Source organism: Rhea americana, unplaced genomic scaffold (assembly GCF_003343005.1).
Source record: "Rhea americana isolate MKP2758 unplaced genomic scaffold, rheAme1 scaffold_19, whole genome shotgun sequence".
In the NCBI taxonomy this organism is placed as follows: Eukaryota; Metazoa; Chordata; class Aves; order Rheiformes; family Rheidae; genus Rhea; species Rhea americana.
Genome location: NW_028186038.1, coordinates 4,753,572 through 4,770,458, shown reverse-complemented (window position 1 = coordinate 4,770,458; position 16,887 = coordinate 4,753,572). Strand labels below are relative to the sequence as shown.

Sequence of the window (16,887 nt, the reverse complement as noted above, 5' to 3'; positions counted from 1 at the left end):
AGGTGGGAGATGTTCTGCTTGGAGATTTAATCTTAAAGATATTTAGAATTGGGGGAAAAAGACCCCAGATCCTCTAATGGTTAAATCTTGGAGTGGAGGTGTTTAATACTGTACCGATTACTGGAAGCTAAGCAGCAAGCTTTAGATGAAATTTAAATGCAGCAGAATTTCATTTTGTTTCAGTAAATCATGGCAGAGAACACTTGATAATTTGTAAGGATGTTCTTGTTAAAAAAAATGGTATAATTAAGATTTTGTTTTTTCTTTGAAGGGCTATTTTGGGAAAGGTATTCTTTCCAGAAGTCGACCAATGTACAGCATTTCAGATCCGTTACTGGTTACAAAGTGGCAAGGTAAATTGTACCCATTTTTATTTTCCTCGCTTTCTAATAGTATTTCTCATTTCTCCTCAGTTATTGAAGATGTAAGGGTATAAATTACACATTTAAGAAGGAATAAAATCTCTGTACTGGATCAAATACTAGGTCAAACGAAGAGTCTGTGTGTCCTCGTACCTTGTGTTAGATAATGGCCAATACAAGATGCCTTGGGAAAAATACAGCAACAGAAAAGAATAATTGATAACTCCTTAGTGCATTTTCCAGCCTACACTGATTTGCTGTCTAGGACCTTTGTAAGTCAAGGTACTATCTTTGGACTTTTCTTCCAAGAACTGTCCATTTTATCTTGTTTTCATTCTGCGTTTTTTAATGTCCACAAAATCATGTGGCAAGGATAGATGAAGTTTTGAATCTTTTATAGTAATTACTTGTGATGTGCTCTTGGTTCATGTATAGACAGACTGTTACTCGTTATTCATCTTTTTAAGTCTCCATAGGTATGAATGGATTTTTAGTATATCCCCTTGCAATTGTCTTTCTACAGGCTGGAGAAAAGTAGTGTATTTAGTTGTTCCTCTTGTGGAAGCTCTTCCATCTTTGTTACCTCTGTACTTTTTCTAGTTCTGCTGTGTCCATGAGARTAGAAGTGAAACCAAAATTGCACGCAATATTGAAGACATGAGTGCTTATTATGCCACAGAATATATCAGTGCTTAAAATATACATATATTAAGGAAAACTATATGATTTTTTTTAATACAGGTGCTAACATAAACTTGCCTGTAATTGCATCAAAAAAGTAAGTTCTACATTATTTTTGTCTTTTTTTTGGAAGCAGGTGATTCTATTTTCTGTTCTCTTTTACTGATTTTTAGAGTGTTGGCTGTACAGATGTTGATGACTCGCTGCTATTTCCCTTTTGTTTCTATTTATAAGTTACATTAGGAAAACTGCAGTTAGATGAGGTGATATTTCAGCATGGTTTTTACTTGCATTATATGTATTAATTGCTTATATGTATTAATTGCTGAATAAAAGTTAAGACTGAGTGCATACTTAATGTGGGTAATTAATTCATAATAGTATCAAGTGTAACTTGTTCCTCAGTTGAGGAGAATTTTCTGGAGCAAGCTATCTAAAATAACTTTCCCATTTGTTTATTAGATAAATACAGAGTGGCTTGAAGCATCTCCTGAAATTTAAGAAAGTGTAAATGTTTCACTTTTATTACCTCTTTCTTTTCTATGTTCTGTAGTAAGTCATTGCAAGTTTGTACAATTAACATAAGGAAGTACTGGACCATATATTTATTCTCTTCAGTTTAAATAGTTATGGAATAACTGTAAAAATGTCTAAGTTGGTTTCTTTGTTTTCACACTGATAACTGCAAAAATCTTTAATTTAAAAAGTTACGTTCCTTCAGTCTCAAGTAAGACAAGCAGTAGTAATATTATCTATTTATATATTCTATTTGCAGAAACACTTGCCATTCTTACTAGTCTACTTGTGACTGCGTGACTGGCTGTTTTGTGTCTCAGCAAATACAGCTGAGCATCAGTGAAAATGTCTTTATATTGATGCAGAAGATGCATTATAGTCTGTCTTGATAGAGATTGATAAGTGCAAGTTGTATGGTAATTAAGTCATAGGACAAAGAAGAATGTAATTATGTTGTGCATGCAGACTGTGCATAGCAGTCTTYGGGGTGTATGTTCAGATTTGTTCTGTGAACTGTGCTCAATCTTCTATTTTAAGATGCTTATTTTTAAGATATTAATGAAAGTATTCTATGTCCTAGAACTTTTTTTTTTTTTTTTTACTTGTTTACTAGGTACCAATATCATGTTCAGTGGGCTAAAAGTATTTTGCAAGAGCAAGGATTTGATGACTGCTCAGTTACCAGAATTCTTGAAAACTACACTCAGCCTCTTGAGTTGCCATTTATGAAAAATGATGGAGCTGAGCAAACTGGTGATTATTGCAACAGAATGGGCCCAAGTACAGAAAATGTAGAGCTTTCTAGACATTCTTCTACGGATACTGAAAATGCAGCATCTCCAAGTCATAAATGTCATAATCAGAAAGAAAGCTGCAAGAAAGCCTGTTTGGAAGGAGATTCAGCTTATGATCCTTTGGCCACGTGTGACTCTAAAGAACAGGAACAAGTTGACATGAAAGAGGTAGCTGAAGTGTCCTGCCAGAAGTGCAGTTTTCTTATGCATTGTGGCTGCAAGGTGAAGGAAGGCACTGAACAAACATCTTGTGAGATGGTCACGTCAAAAGAATGTGCTCCAGAATATGTATTGGTGCAAGAGGAAGAAGAAAGTTTATGCCCTGAAGATAACTCTGCTGGTGAGCAAGAAAAGGTAAGACTAAAGAGTATCTTCTTTAGAAAGTTTATATAATCACTGCTACTTCCAGGATTTAGTATTTTTTGTGGTTTAAAGTTTTAGTAATATAGTACATTTTTGTTGTAGTTTATCAAGAAGGAAAAACTAGTATGCAGAAGAAATCCATTTAGGATTTTTGAATATTTGCAACTCAGCTTGGAAGAGGTATGTTTCAAATAATGTACAACTTATTTTTCTTTTAACCTGAAAAATAAGCATTAATATATGCTATCGCATAATTTAATATCTGTTCCTTAAGGACAAGGTTCTCCTGTGTCTCCTAAATATTAAGATCGTTTTGATGATTAAACTCATTTTTAATAATCCATGTATTATGTGATAGGATTTTAAAAAATGTAGAATCCAGACTCATACACTTCAGATTGAATAATCCCACCAATACCAAAGAGGCCAGTCGTATGAGTTGAATATTGAAATAAGAGGAATACAATTTTATATAAAACCTGTTCCAATTATGCTCATTCTAAACATATGATCATGTTACTTATAGTACCTTCAGCAGGCCTAAGCYCATGCATATATATATATATATGTATTTTTAAAATACTGTGTCTGTTGCAATTGAAAGGTTATAAAAAACCTTGAGGAAACTTATTTGTCTTGACATTAGAATTCTTGTACAAAGTAAGTTTGAGCCTTTGTTCTAGTGTGGAATATAAACTACAGGAATACTCTAGATATTAACTATATGTTTTTTTTCAGGCTTTTTTCTTGGTGTATGCTCTAGGATGCTTAACCATTTATTACGAGGAGGTAAGAGATTGCATTAATTTTGTGTTGTATCCTGGAAGGGAATCCTGTTCATTTGGATATGTTTTGGTTTAGTTTGGATATTTTAAGATATTTTGGTCTTAATTTTTTAGTGATTATGGCAGTATTATGTATTGTTACTTCTGAAGGAGGGAGTACCAGAGTAATTTGAAAATTATTCTTACAAACAGAAATATAATTACTACTACCAGTAATAATAATAATGGTCTGAAATTTATATTTAGCAGGACAAATACAGCTAAGTAGGGTCTTTCTATAGAAGAAAGGTTTTTATTTTTACTTAGGGAAGAAATAAAGTATGGGAAGAATAAAATGGAGAATAATCCTTCCGTTCTTGAAACAGGAAAATTCCTTGGATTTTTAAGCATTAATCTATCAATATATCAAGCTATTGTTATATGTAATAACAAAAAGATTGAAATCTGTCTAGTTAAGATTCATCAGCTCTCCCTTTAAACAAGAGCCTTATGGGACTGATTCTGAAACATTTAAATAACTGAATGGAAATACCAAGTTTGTCTCTGCTGAACTTTAGGCAATAAAATACAGAGCCCTTGCATTTTCTTTGCAGTGGGACTGTGGTATTTAGTATATGACTCTAATGCTCTAGTACTTACAGCTTGGGATAGACAGTRTTGTATATATGCTGTGATATTGTCAGACTAATGCATTTTGGTTTGATTTTTAGGAGCCTTTAACTATTCTGAAGCTATGGGAAATTTTCAGCGAAGTGAAGCCCGGTTTTAAAACTACGTACATGGCATATCATTACTTCCGCAGCAAGGGATGGGTCCCCAAAGTTGGACTGAAGTATGGAACCGATCTCTGTGAGTAGCTTCCTTAAAAAATTGAATACTTTGTGATTGACTCCTCTTCAGGTGTGACAGCTGGTGCAAGACTCTGTACCAAAGATAAATTCTGCAATGAGGAGCTGTGTGATGGGAGCAGAGTTTGCTACTTGCAGTTGGCAAAAGACGTCTTTGGCTAGACTACAGGTTAGCAATAAGATTAGTATATGAGCAGAATATAACATCATATAKCCGATAGCTAAGAAGATAAAAAGTCTTGCTGTTCTGCTTTGTAAGATTAATAATTGGTACAGGATTGCAATGAAATTCCTCTCTGAAGTTTCCTCTTCTACGTATATATCTCTTGTAGTGCTAATATGACAGTCCTTGGAATAGCAAGCTTGCGCGTAGATCCCAGTTCAGATTGAAGTCCATGCATCTGGTTCCTCATCTTATTTAATGGATGCTGGGCTTGTATTGTACTTACAGCTGAAGCTGTTTCTTTGGATTTTTGGGGGTGTGAAGGGAGAGGTTGCTTTTTATCTTACAGAAATAATCAGTAGTGTCCATAAACCCTTCCRAAGTAATTCAAGAACTATGTTTAGKTCACATCAGCATAAATGGTGCAGTAATGCTTGTCATTACAGGCAAATGTGCATTAAGGGAGACATTTTTTGTGCATATATGTAAGCCAGCAGATGCTTTAATACTGTTGTAAATGTTATRTAATCTTTGGGTTTGTGTATTTGAATCTGTCAAGTATGTTCAGAGTCCTTTAGATCAATGTATATGTAGGTTTGGTTGAATTTGTTTTCTTCATTGTTCTTAATATCCTGGTCTGTAGACGAGGTTTTGATATTGGTCACCTGTKGTATACGTGAAATTGATATTAGTTTGTCCATTGTTCATTTGTGTTCTGGCTTGATTTTGTTGTTTCTCACATCACTGCCTTTGGGTTTGTGCCAAACAAAGGACGAAGATTGACTTAAGGCTCATAAGAGTTCAGCCCTACTCCTCTGAGTTCCTTCTGCTTCTTGTTCTTTGGCAGTAGCTTTTTCAAATAATTGACATTACTGCAATTACTTCTAATGGATAATTTATATTTCATTGTTGTCACTGGAATGAAATGCTGCTCATCCTTTCCCTGCTAAAGTCCTCTAGCCAGCAGCATAGACCTGCACTAATTGAAAGGAGCCACCTTGTACAAGCTCCTGCCAGAGGGGAGACAAAATCTGTAACCACTTACCACAGTCCAGCTGTGATGAGTCTTGTGTACCCTCGAACACAGAGGAGGAACTTTAAGTGGGTCTGTAGATGGTATTGTGGCAATATTTAAGTATCCGTGCCCTTTGCCTCTCTGAAAACTCGTGGAAAACTTGTCTCAAGAAGAAACTCAGTGACTTAATATGATCTTCCACTTGTACTCCAGTGGTTCAATTTCTGTTTTGAAGACAATATTTAAAGCATAAATCTGTTGCAGGAAAAACTCCTCCCTAAACCCTTTTCCCTCAACAATCAGTAACTGTCCCTTAGCTCTTCTTTGTCTTTTTCCCCGGCCACTCCCATGCCCTCAGTCACCCTGCTGCTCCCACCCCYCTCGTTTTTCTCTCTCTTCTCTCCCTCTTCGTTTGCTGAGACAACTTAATTCTGAGCAGAATTCAATCATGTTGAAGTTTTATCTTGTATAATTAAACTCATGAAACACTTTGAAAATACTTACCGTCCCAGATATGAAAATACTTATGGGCCCTGTTCTCAGATGGGAACTCTGTGATTCTCTAACTAAGATGTTTCTCTTTCATTTCAGTGCTGTATCGAAAAGGTCCCCCCTTCTATCATGCAAGGTTTGAAACTTAAGTTTTTTGACTAATTTCTTAGTTTCAAAATAGTAATTAGTTCTTATCTCTCACAAATTTTAATATTTTCAATGGTTAAGCACATACTATTCTTCACCAAGAATACTTTGCCAGCTGTGTTTCTGCATTGTGAGTTCCTGTTGGGAGTGCAGAAGTACAAAATAACACAATTTTTGTGAATTAATTCACATAATGACATTAAAACATGAAAAAACAAAAAATTGAAATAAGAATATTTGGCACTCATGAAGAATGCATGCAGATAAGTAATCTGACGTAGTAATACTAACATTTTTAAAATATGTTATGGATAATTTATTGAATTTGTAAGGAAACTTGAAGAAAAAAGTTTTAAGAAATTATAATTATCTTCGTTCCTTAGTAAGGTTGAATTCCTAGTTAGCAAATTGGTTTTAAATGTCAGATTGGCATTCATGAGAGAGAGCTGCAAGCCCCAGAAGGATGGGGAGGAAAAGTGCTGTCAGTGCATTTATGGGTTCTATTTCTCTTCTCCTGTTTTCCTAGTTTCATAACTTACTTACCTTCTGCTAGATTATTGTCTGATCGTAACAACTAGAATTACTGCAAATTTGTGGGCTCTAATTCTTACGYTGCATGATCTTCCTAAAATGGTAGTTTTCTTCCTGTGAGTTGTCCTGTCTGCTTTGTTTTCCAGTTACTCTGTCATTGCTGAATTAGTTGATGATAATTTTGAAGGCTCTCTTCGGAGACCACTCAGCTGGAAGTCCTTGTCTGGTTTGAACAGAACAACTGTTAATGCTTCTAAGGTAACACTGGAAGATCCTAGTTCTGAAATAGCTTTTGAATGATAAATATAACAGTTTAGTTGTAAAGAAAATGGAATTGGAATGAGGCTGGAAAGAGGATCTTTCTGCTTCTAGTTGGCAGGAGAACATGTGTTGCTGATGGGTGAACAGGAGTTCTGTTTGCCAATATCCAGATGAATTCTGAAGGCTTTAATWAAGTTCTTTCTCTTGTAGTAATTTCAAAAGTTGTGGAAGGAACAGGAGAAAGACCTGAATGACACTTGTTTCTTGCTTGCCACTTCTGCTTTTAAACCTCTCCCCTATCTATCCAGATTTCCTTTACAACTCTAGATTTGAGTGTTTCCAGGTTTTCTTCGCATTTAACCTTTGTACATAATGCTCCTGTTCCCATAGCCATGCTACTCGTGTGTTTCACTACGATTCTAGTTTCTCATAGCAATATTATGCATTTGATAAGGAAAATGATATGCGTATTTGCAGCTCTCTTCCCCTGTGGCTTACAGGTCACATCCTGTAGTATCTGCCTTTCTAATTAATGTAAAACTTGTATGGAAAGAAATCAGTTGACTAATGTATTTGTCTCTGTCATTGAACTTGTTCTCTGTTTACCAACAGGAACTTATGTTATGTTAYTTGATTAGACCATCTGATATGACTGAAAAAGAGATGTCCACACCAGAATGTATGAAAAGAATTAAGGTTCAGGTGAGTAACTGTTTCTCTCCTTTGCATATGTAGCTGTGCTTCAGGGCAGCCGGACAGCTAACAAACTGCTGTAAGAGCGCCCTTGAATTGTTGCTTGCTGTCTAGCRTGTTTTCATTTTTCCACACAACTGCAGTAAAACCATCCTAGATTCTTTTGTGTCCCAAGACATCAGAAGGTCCTCACAGGCCTTTTAAAGGCTAAGATCTTTAGGTTTAGATTRAGAAGTTGCTCTTACTGTGAACGTAGGCACTTTACATGAGGAAGCAGGGAGAAATACGGAGACTCTAAGGTTAATCAGCGTTTAAGAACGAAGGGAGAAAAGTGTCTGAGAGACCAGCATGATTCAGAGACAAATATAATCATCTCCTGAAATTTCTCAGTGGTCAGGTGATATATGTCAAATCTGTTAGAGGTTTAATCACCACTCACCACTGATTATAGTGGTTTTTTTTTTTTTTTTTTTTTTGCTTGTTTGTTTTCCTCCTCTGCTTCCTTAATAAGAGGTGGTTTTTATTTCAGGAACTGATTGTAACTCGGTGGGTTTCTTCTCGTGAGCGCAGTGAGCATGATGAAATTTAACTGAATGTATGGTGAAGAATTTAATCTGTTTAAAACAATTTCTGTTTTGTTTTGGTTTCTTACACCTAATCTTCTTATGAGGAACTGCCTCAGGACAGTTCCTATTAAAATATTCAATGGGTGTGTATGAATGCTATTAAAATCAAGGCATGTCCTGTTTACTGAAGAGAATGTTGCACTGAAAAACATAACTGAACTACAGTGATGCATATGAAGGGGGGAAAATAAAACTGTTTTGACCTAATTCAGAATGCTTTACTGTTTCCTTAAAACTTACAAATGTATTTCTCTGGTGACATGACTGCAATGATTAGTAATGGTACTTTTAATACTCTTAACAGATCTAGGCATTAGTGCTAAATCTGTACTATGGACTGGAAGGCCAGTGAAGCCCAAACCATAAATATCCACTTGAAAGTGTAGGCAATGAGGGACCAAGCAGTTCTTTGCCTTGACTATTACATGGCTTTCTTGAAAACCTTTCCAGGTTAATCTTTCATGTAGTTGTCTGTGTATGGGCTTGCCTCTCAGACTCTTCATATTTGAACTTGGGAGTTGGAAGGTTTACTTAATATTGTGGCTCAGCAAACTACATTTCTTCAAAACTGAGGTCCTAAGCTTGACAGAGAAAGTAAAAGCCTGCAATTATAATAGTGAGCMAAATAAACATTTTTTCTTCCTTTAGACAGCCCTTTTCCTGGTCATCTGAATATTGAAGACAGTCTTTGGCTTAAATTTATCTGTCTTACAAGTGCTGTGGAGGTGTGCTGGCCTTTATAGGCTTTTCTTTCGATCTGCTTTCAGCTTGTTGCTCTCTTTGCCCTCCTCTTTTTTCGAGGCAGCCTTTTATTCACAAGTTCTCTTTGAAATTCCTTTGCTATTAAAGTTGATGTGAAATGTGTCTTCTGTTATGATAACATCTTCCTGTGGTTGCCATGTTCAGCTTGTAGTCATTCAGTTCTTGCCTTATCCCTTTCTTCCCACTCTAAACAGGAGAGGGAAAGAGTAGACATGTACAGTGGACAAACTGTGCCCTGCTACCTTAAAATACATTCTTTTACCAGTTGACTTAAATCCATTTTAGCATTGTTGGTGGGGCAGAGAATGGCATGCTTAGGAGCTGGGATAGCTATGATGTAGCATCTTCAACCAAAAACTGAATTCATAGCCTTGATGGAGTTACAGATTTGGAGTTGGGAAGAGGTTTTGTTGCAATATTGARCATTTTAATACATTGCTGTTAAAGGCCTAGACCCTGGCACTGAGCTCTCCCAACCAAAAGTGCTTATTTTCACAGCACTGTTCAGAACTGTGGAACTCTAGCCGGTCAGTGCAAAGATTCAGATTAATTCCAGGATATAGGCACCTAACAGCAATATCAGGTGTTAAGACRGAACGAAATGCTTGGAGGACCTTATGCATTTGGGATTTGTGGTATAATATTCTTGAAAGTAAGTGCCTAATCTTATTCCATCAAAAACCAGTACGGATCACCGTCCTAAAACATGGCAGATGGTCCTGGCTCCATTTCATGCAAAATCTACTGGTGAAGTTGCTCATACAGCTTGTTTCCTCTGCCTTTAGAAGGTAAACTTGCCCCTTGTCGGAAAGTTACCTCAGCTGCTCTCAGGTTGGTGCTCTTTCCTTTTGTTGAAGATGGGATGCTATATACAAAATAAATGAGGTTTTGCTGAGCTATTGAGAGGAAGCTAGTCCCTGTAGCTTGGCGGTGTAGGTCCTCAGTTTCATCATCACTACTTGGTGTTTTGTCAAGCAACTACAACAAATCGGTATACTCTTTTTATAGTAGACTCATAGCTTGCTTTCTCCTGGTCTGTCTAATGTTACAAGGGACTGGGAAGCATCACTGTATTTTGTATAGAGTGAGCAGTACTGCCTTGCTACATCAGGTGCCCAGTGCTGTTTTCTAACTTTCTGATAACATTTGATCATCTAGGTTTCAGTTTCCTAACTAGAATGTTAGCTACTGCAAAGCTAAATTTAAAAATGAAGTCTGGCATACAGATAAAAGTCTCATTCAGGTARAGCCAGGAGCTGTGGTTTAGGTAGCAACTGTGCTGGAATTCAAGTATTGCTGCTTTAGATTCTGACATTTGAATTCCATCCTAGCCTTTGAGTAGTAGGCTTCCATGCTTTGCTCTGCTGTGAAGTTTTTTTCTCTGTATTGTGAGAGGAAATGTTGAAGACTGAACTATTCAATATTAAGGGCATCTTATAGTCTGTGATTGGCACTTTTGTTTTTCCCTGGTACTGTTCTTGTTCACTACAACAGAGGGGTTGCTTCCTGGTCATAGTAAACATTCCATTCTGAGTAGCTATGTAAATGTTAACAATAGGTGACAAGGTGTTTTATTTCTAGCTGCAGGCTGTACATCATGTTTCAGCACAGTAAAATCAACTTACTTTAGATGCTTCTATTATCGCACTGATATTTGCCCACATACTTCTATTTTACCAGTTAAAATACATTTTTAAATGAAGCATGGAAAGGCATTCTGCTTCACTCAGATACCATCATTATTTTCATAAGCCAAATCCTAGCTGAGGGATTCTGGCTAACACTGAAGATGGCTGGGTAGGAAGCCTCTGCTAGCAGCAGCTGAATTGTGCATTTCAAGTTAGTTGTCTCCATTAATACTGTTTTGAGATTTTAAATACACTTTTAAAGGTGCTGTAATTTAGAACTTAGCAAGTGGAAGAAACCAGGCGGGAGCAGAGGGGACGTCCAGTCTAAGCAGTCAGAGAATACTGTGGAAGGCAAGTTTAATGCAGTTTGCTTATACAAAAGTATAAATTAGATATGAACAAAACTATGACTGGTTTTATGATTACTTCTCCATCTCAGAGACRCAGGACTAGACTAGAATCAGTTTACTTTGCTGAAATGATCAGAAGAAGCCCACTCTCTGTTCTTTAATTACAATATATCTAAATTAAGAGAAACTATACAGAATTACAAACAAGCAGAATTTTGTCCTCAGCATAYGCTTCTTTATAATGTGCAGCCATAATGCATAATAGCTAAAAGTGCTGTTGAGGGATATTTCTGGGGAARAAAAATAAAAAAGCTTTTAAATGTCCTAAAGTTTTATTTCTGAGTTGAAATCCTGAAGAGTCTGTTGTTTATTACAGGTATAACATTAAATGTTTATCTTCTAATGCTAAGCATCYATCTTGATTTTAGGAATAAATGTGCATATAAGGAAGAATTATAAATAATGTTTTTGGCAAAGAGGCTGGATATTTTATTATGTTTATTAGTAATTAAAGTATCTTTGCATGTGGTCAGTCTGTAGAAAGTCATGAATTTCGGACTTCAGCAGCATGCAGGCACAAATGCCCTTTTTATTTAAACCCATCTATAAAAAAAATTGTGACAGTTGGGAAAATAACATTTTGGTTAGCTACAGCTTAAGTTACCACCGTTCATCTGTTAGAACCCTTAATTACACAGCAGTTAGGATTTCTAGTGGTAAATATCTTGATGGAACATGCTGTATAGCAAATATAAATAGTAAAACATTTTTCCATATGAACAGTTTCCATAGAAATTTTCAATAGTGTGTAAAGTGCATGTCACTTCATTCACATACACAAACAGAGTTTCATCACCAGTAAACAGCATGATTTACTCATAACAGGCACATCAATATATGTGAAGTAAATTGTGTTTTTAAATACAGCAAACTGATCAAATATTTTAAACCACGAAAGTTGGATGCTAAGAATTCCCTTTGTAGCTGTTTTAATGTAGCAGCTTGTTATTTTCAGCACTGTTTTTCTTGATCAGGATGATATACAATGTAGAACTCATTAGCTGTTAACTCCTGATGCAGAGTAATGTATCTAGAAGCTCTCTTTGTTTGTGGGATCACRAACTTCTCTGTGAATTCACTTTTACTCATTTGCTGCTTCCCCTGTGCAGTCAGCACACTGTTAATAAATGCTAGTGCATATGTGTAGCAGTTGTGGTCATGTTCTTCATACCTAAGAAAAATATCTCATTAATAAGTATTAGCACTAATTCTTTAATTACTCTATGTGGAGGAATATATTATACTGAGCAACATAAAGGAGTACATGTTCTCCAAGAACTATTGCTACTTGCCTTTAATGCTGGTGCTTAAATATATTCTATATAAGATATATAGAGTATAKTCTATATATTCTATATAAGGAAGGTTGTACTTTTCAGACAGAGATGCTGGAAGCTGTGAACATTTAAAAACAAACAAAAAACCCTACTGTCTAATATTTCCTTATACGCACACACAAATATATATATTTGGCTTATGCCATGCTAACCTTCACTATTTCAACTAATACTGTTTCAACTATTGTTATTCTGTGATCTTGAAAACTGCATTCTGTAGCAGCAGTATTATGTGTCACTGCATGCGCTTCTTTCAGTGTGGCAGTATCTTGGAAGTCTACTTAAAACCAAGTAAATTCTATCACTAATACCTGGATAGAGTTGCTATACAGTGTTCTAGTCAAACTTCCATTAGTAATAACTGGTGCCAACTGTGCAAGGACAGAAATAATAACTGAAAAAAATTAAAWTTTTTTTTCTTTTTTTTTTTAATACCTGCAAACAGCACTTAGATGTTCTCTTTTCACTGTCAGAATGTTTTTCAGATTCTCCTGAACATTTCATGTGGGTCACTAACAACTTCTGTAGTTTATTCCATTTCCTCACCACACGGTGCTACTCTTTCCATTGGTCCTGGGTAATTGCATTTGAGACAGACCTGGTCAGACTGCTGTCTGCCATGTGTCTAATCCTCAAGCTGCTTCTGTAATTGCCTCATCGTGTGTCATTTTCCCCTTGTTCTTCCTAGCCCTGTGACTCATTCCTTGCTTCATATTGTCAGTGGCTCCATGGTCTGTGTTGTTTAAGGCTTGCGTGTCAGCCCTGAAAATTTACAACATGTTTTTGCAAAATCTGGAAATTATTGCTGTCAAAACTTGAGTCCAGTTACAGGTTGCTCACTGCTCTCTTCAAAGCTTTTCTGGTATGTTGAGTCTATCTGAAGTGACCTATGAGCTCCCTTTTCGTAAGTAAACCAATTTGCTACAGTGTAATTACTTTACCAGAATAATTTGTTAAAGCAAAAGAATTGAGCAATTTCAAGAGACTGTCGTCTCTGTACAGTATAAAACATCTGGGAATTCMATTGCAAAATGTGTTGGGTTCACTTCAGCTCAGTGTTGAGTCTGCAAAGCACTGCAGCATGTCCTGAAAACTTACGTATATATGTAAAGTGCTTTATTGAATCAGTGCCATGATGGAGCAGACCAGATGTTTAACAAATAAATCTCATCTCTGTTTGCAGACTCTTTGTATTTATAATACAATTGATTCTGCAATACACTGCTCATCRTCTGTGTTCCCAAGTTAGTGTCTTTTCTTGGGAAGCATGTCTCAATTTGCTTGTCTTTGACAACCAAACACAGTATCTTGCAGTAATTTAAGATATTTCTGGTCATGTCTGTAGCTGCTGTTCTTTGCTGCCTTTATACACCATCCTTTCAGTAAGTGAAAAGCAAACAAGAAAATCAGAATTAGGCTTGGCTCAAACACAAAGGAGAGCTACAGGATTAGTTTAGCAGACTTCCTCTCCCATTAAAAAAAGTAAAGAGAGGACTCGACTTAAAATCTAAAAAGCTCAGTTTTCAGCACTTTAGTGGTCACTGTTCTATTTCTGGACAAGTGGGTCACTTTGTCAGGAGGTGGCAGACACGGTATCTATCAACTGTCTTTGCATTCAAGAAAATCAAAGATACATACACCTACCCTCCTCTCTACCATTGCTTTTTGACATCAGATTAATTTTAATAATGTTAAAGCACTGGGAAATGTAAAAGTGTCACAGATATTTTAAAAGACTAATGGAAATTCTGTTCTGTAGACATCAAATTCTTTCATCTCCTCATATTGGGGACATAAGGTATTCTTAAACTCTATACAGTCAAGCACATACAGAATTTCTAAAATCTGCTTTGGAGTTTTCCCCTCCATTTCATATATGATGCTATCTACTTCCATTAACATAAACACTTCACAGACCTGTGCTCAGAGAGGCTGTTTTTTAAAAGTACTCTTACTAATGAACAGTTCAAGAGCTGGTGTTTTCTTGAAGAGCAAACTGCTTTGTCACCAGCAGGCTTAGTGATGCAGCAGCATGTTTCAGACAGGTTGCATAACTTGTAACACTGTCAGCAGGCATCAATTTAAAGGAAAGCCAAAAAGAGAACTGAAGATTCTACTTAGAACATACTAGTTTAGTTCAAAATACGTGGAACTTTTCTGTATTTAGCTACATTTAGCTTTTAGCTTCTGTATTTAGCTTTTGTTTTGTATCCAAAACAAAATACTACAAAACATCTGGAAGAGCTGATCACTGACAACAGGCAAGTCATCTGGATGTAAGCTCTGGGCACGAATCCCGTCGATATGATCAGGATTTCAAATGCACCAAATACACCAAATACATCTAAGACAGTTGAATTCTAGAATAAATAATTATAGAACTGCATCTGGATTTCTCTCCTTCTGTAGCCTTTCTTAACACAGCACGTTTTTTAAAGGCTGTGTTTCTGTGGACTGATCTTTCATGCAAAATTACTTTGTTGCTGAAGAAAACTTCCCTAAAACATTCTCTTTTATTTTAAGGCTTCTATATTCTAGCGGATGAGTTTGTTAGTTACTGCTTTAATGCTATTCTTCTGTTTAGCAAGGCCACTGAGTTTCAASATTGCTTAAGAGTTGTCCAGACTGGTTTATTAGAAATGTGCATTCTAACAGCAAGCCTCTGAAGCCTTGGAGGATCCAAAACAGAACCACCAAATTTATCATCCCAGACTAAATACTCMTGTGAAATCCAGCTTCTAAGTGACCTACCTGTGAGGTAGCCAGGCCTCTCCTGCAGAAAATTCCTCTAGGAGCTTATCCCACTGGTGAAGAAGCCCAAACATGTCTGGCTGTACTAGCGGTATACTAATGCACTGTTCCCATCCAGTTTCATCTCTGTGAATGCCCTCCTCATCGTAATTATACACTATGCCTGAAAATAAAGAGCAACGGACAAGTAGCACTGAAGAATTGGAGGGATATCCTGTTCTCAGTGATGAAAGCTGCTACTGATTTTCCATAATGCCATTCTTATTTTGGTTAGTTACACCATAGCTTTTCAATCAGTGGCCTCCTCCTGCTACTTTTTTTTTTTTTTTAATCAAGGAACTGTTCACACCTTAATGTTGTAATTTCACATCTCTTGATAATGAAGACAACTTAAGGATAGAAAGGCTTCTTTTTCAACCCCCAAAGTAGAGCGTTTTTTATATTAAACACTCGTCTGACATGTCTGCAATTGAGACATTGCAGAATGGACCTACTGTATGAGACTGTAAGGGTAGATCAGCTAGGAGAGGATTATGAACTGAGATTCGTGCTACTTTGTTGTTCAAGATGAGTAAATTAGCAAATAGAAAGTATATGGCAGAATGAAGTATATGAAGAATTCTCAGATATAAATATCCTAGACATCAATCCTGTGGCATGGGGGAACTGGAGCGTGTGGCTGTGGTTTGCTGGTCTTCACGCTCCCTGCTGCACGGCATGACTAGTTCTTGGACTGAGGCTTTCTGGCCTGTGAGTGACGCTCCTTCAAAGGCCGGCAGCGAGGCCTGCAGCTCGCACGCCTGCCGCGGCGCGCGTTCCTCAACGGCAAAGCAGCCGGCCGTGGGGTGCTGCGGTGTGCAGCTGTGACGTGTTCTGCRCAGCCCCACAGCAGCAGCTCTGCCTCTGAAGCACCGGCTCCGCAATCCCATAGCCCGGGAGGGCAGAGCGCGGCAGCGCTAAAGCAGGCTAAATGCCAGGCACGGGAGACGGGCAGCGCGTAAGGCTGCGAAGCACATTTACCGTTAGTATTGGTTATTCCAACGTGAAGATCAGACTTCCCGTCGTATCCTCTGAAAAAAAAAGTACTTTTGTGAGTGATGTGAATGTTAAAAACGGCCTTGAAACGTCTCTGTTTCAGAGCAGCCGGTGCCTTCTGAGCTCTCCGGCCCCGGGCGGGAAGGACGCCGGCAGACGAGGCTTCCAGCGAAGGCGGCAGCGGCGCCCCCAGTCCCAGGAGCGCTCCGCACGTTTGTCGCCTGCCGCCGAGCCCCGCAGCCGCCGGCGCTCCCCCGCGAGCACCGCAAAGCGCCCCCCGCCGCCCCCGCGAGCCGCCGCCCCCGGCCCCGCACCGCTCCGGCGGGCGGCGGCAGAAGATGTCGGGGCCGCAGTGCCGCAGCCGCACGATGGCCGCCTCCGCCGCCTCCATGCGGCCGCGGGTCGGGCCGCGCGGCGCGCTAGCCCTCCTGGCCCGGCAAACCCAGCGCCCCGCCTGCCGCCTCTATGGTTTACACGAGCGACGCTCTAGCCTGCCATGGCGCGGTACGTCGGGGAATAGCGTCCCCTCCGCTGGCTGGCGAGGGGGCGGGAGCGGGCGGCGGAGGGAGGTGCCGGCCCCGCCTCGCCTCCTCCCGGGGCTGAGCGGAACCAAGGGCGCGCGGCGCGGGGAGCCGGCCGGGCGGCGGCGCCGGCGGGGCGGGGGCGAAGATGAGCACGAAGGAGGTG

At 38.4% G+C, this 16,887-nt stretch overlaps 2 protein-coding genes across 2 annotated transcripts; one reads left to right on the top strand and one right to left on the bottom strand.

The window, feature by feature from the left end:
• Positions 1-274: 274 nt before the first annotated feature.
• On the top strand, positions 275-8,484 carry TSEN2 (tRNA splicing endonuclease subunit 2). Its single transcript, XM_085302439.1, has 10 exons — positions 275-353; positions 1,104-1,140; positions 2,173-2,707; positions 2,819-2,896; positions 3,455-3,505; positions 4,212-4,350; positions 6,119-6,155; positions 6,844-6,955; positions 7,571-7,660; positions 8,181-8,484. The coding sequence occupies exons 1-10, from the start codon at positions 311-313 to the stop codon at positions 8,238-8,240; spliced, it is 1,182 nt and encodes a 393-aa protein (XP_085158565.1). The 5' UTR covers positions 275-310; the 3' UTR covers positions 8,241-8,484.
• Positions 8,485-11,586: 3,102 nt separating this feature from the next.
• Positions 11,587-16,620, bottom strand: MKRN2OS (MKRN2 opposite strand). The gene is made up of 3 exons (XM_085302560.1): positions 16,186-16,620; positions 15,166-15,328; positions 11,587-12,248 (listed from the first exon to the last, which is right to left on the bottom strand). Exons 1-3 carry the CDS (start codon positions 16,589-16,591, stop codon positions 12,029-12,031), a joined length of 789 nt encoding a protein of 262 aa, XP_085158686.1. The 5' UTR covers positions 16,592-16,620; the 3' UTR covers positions 11,587-12,028.
• Between the last annotated feature and the right edge of the window lie 267 nt (positions 16,621-16,887).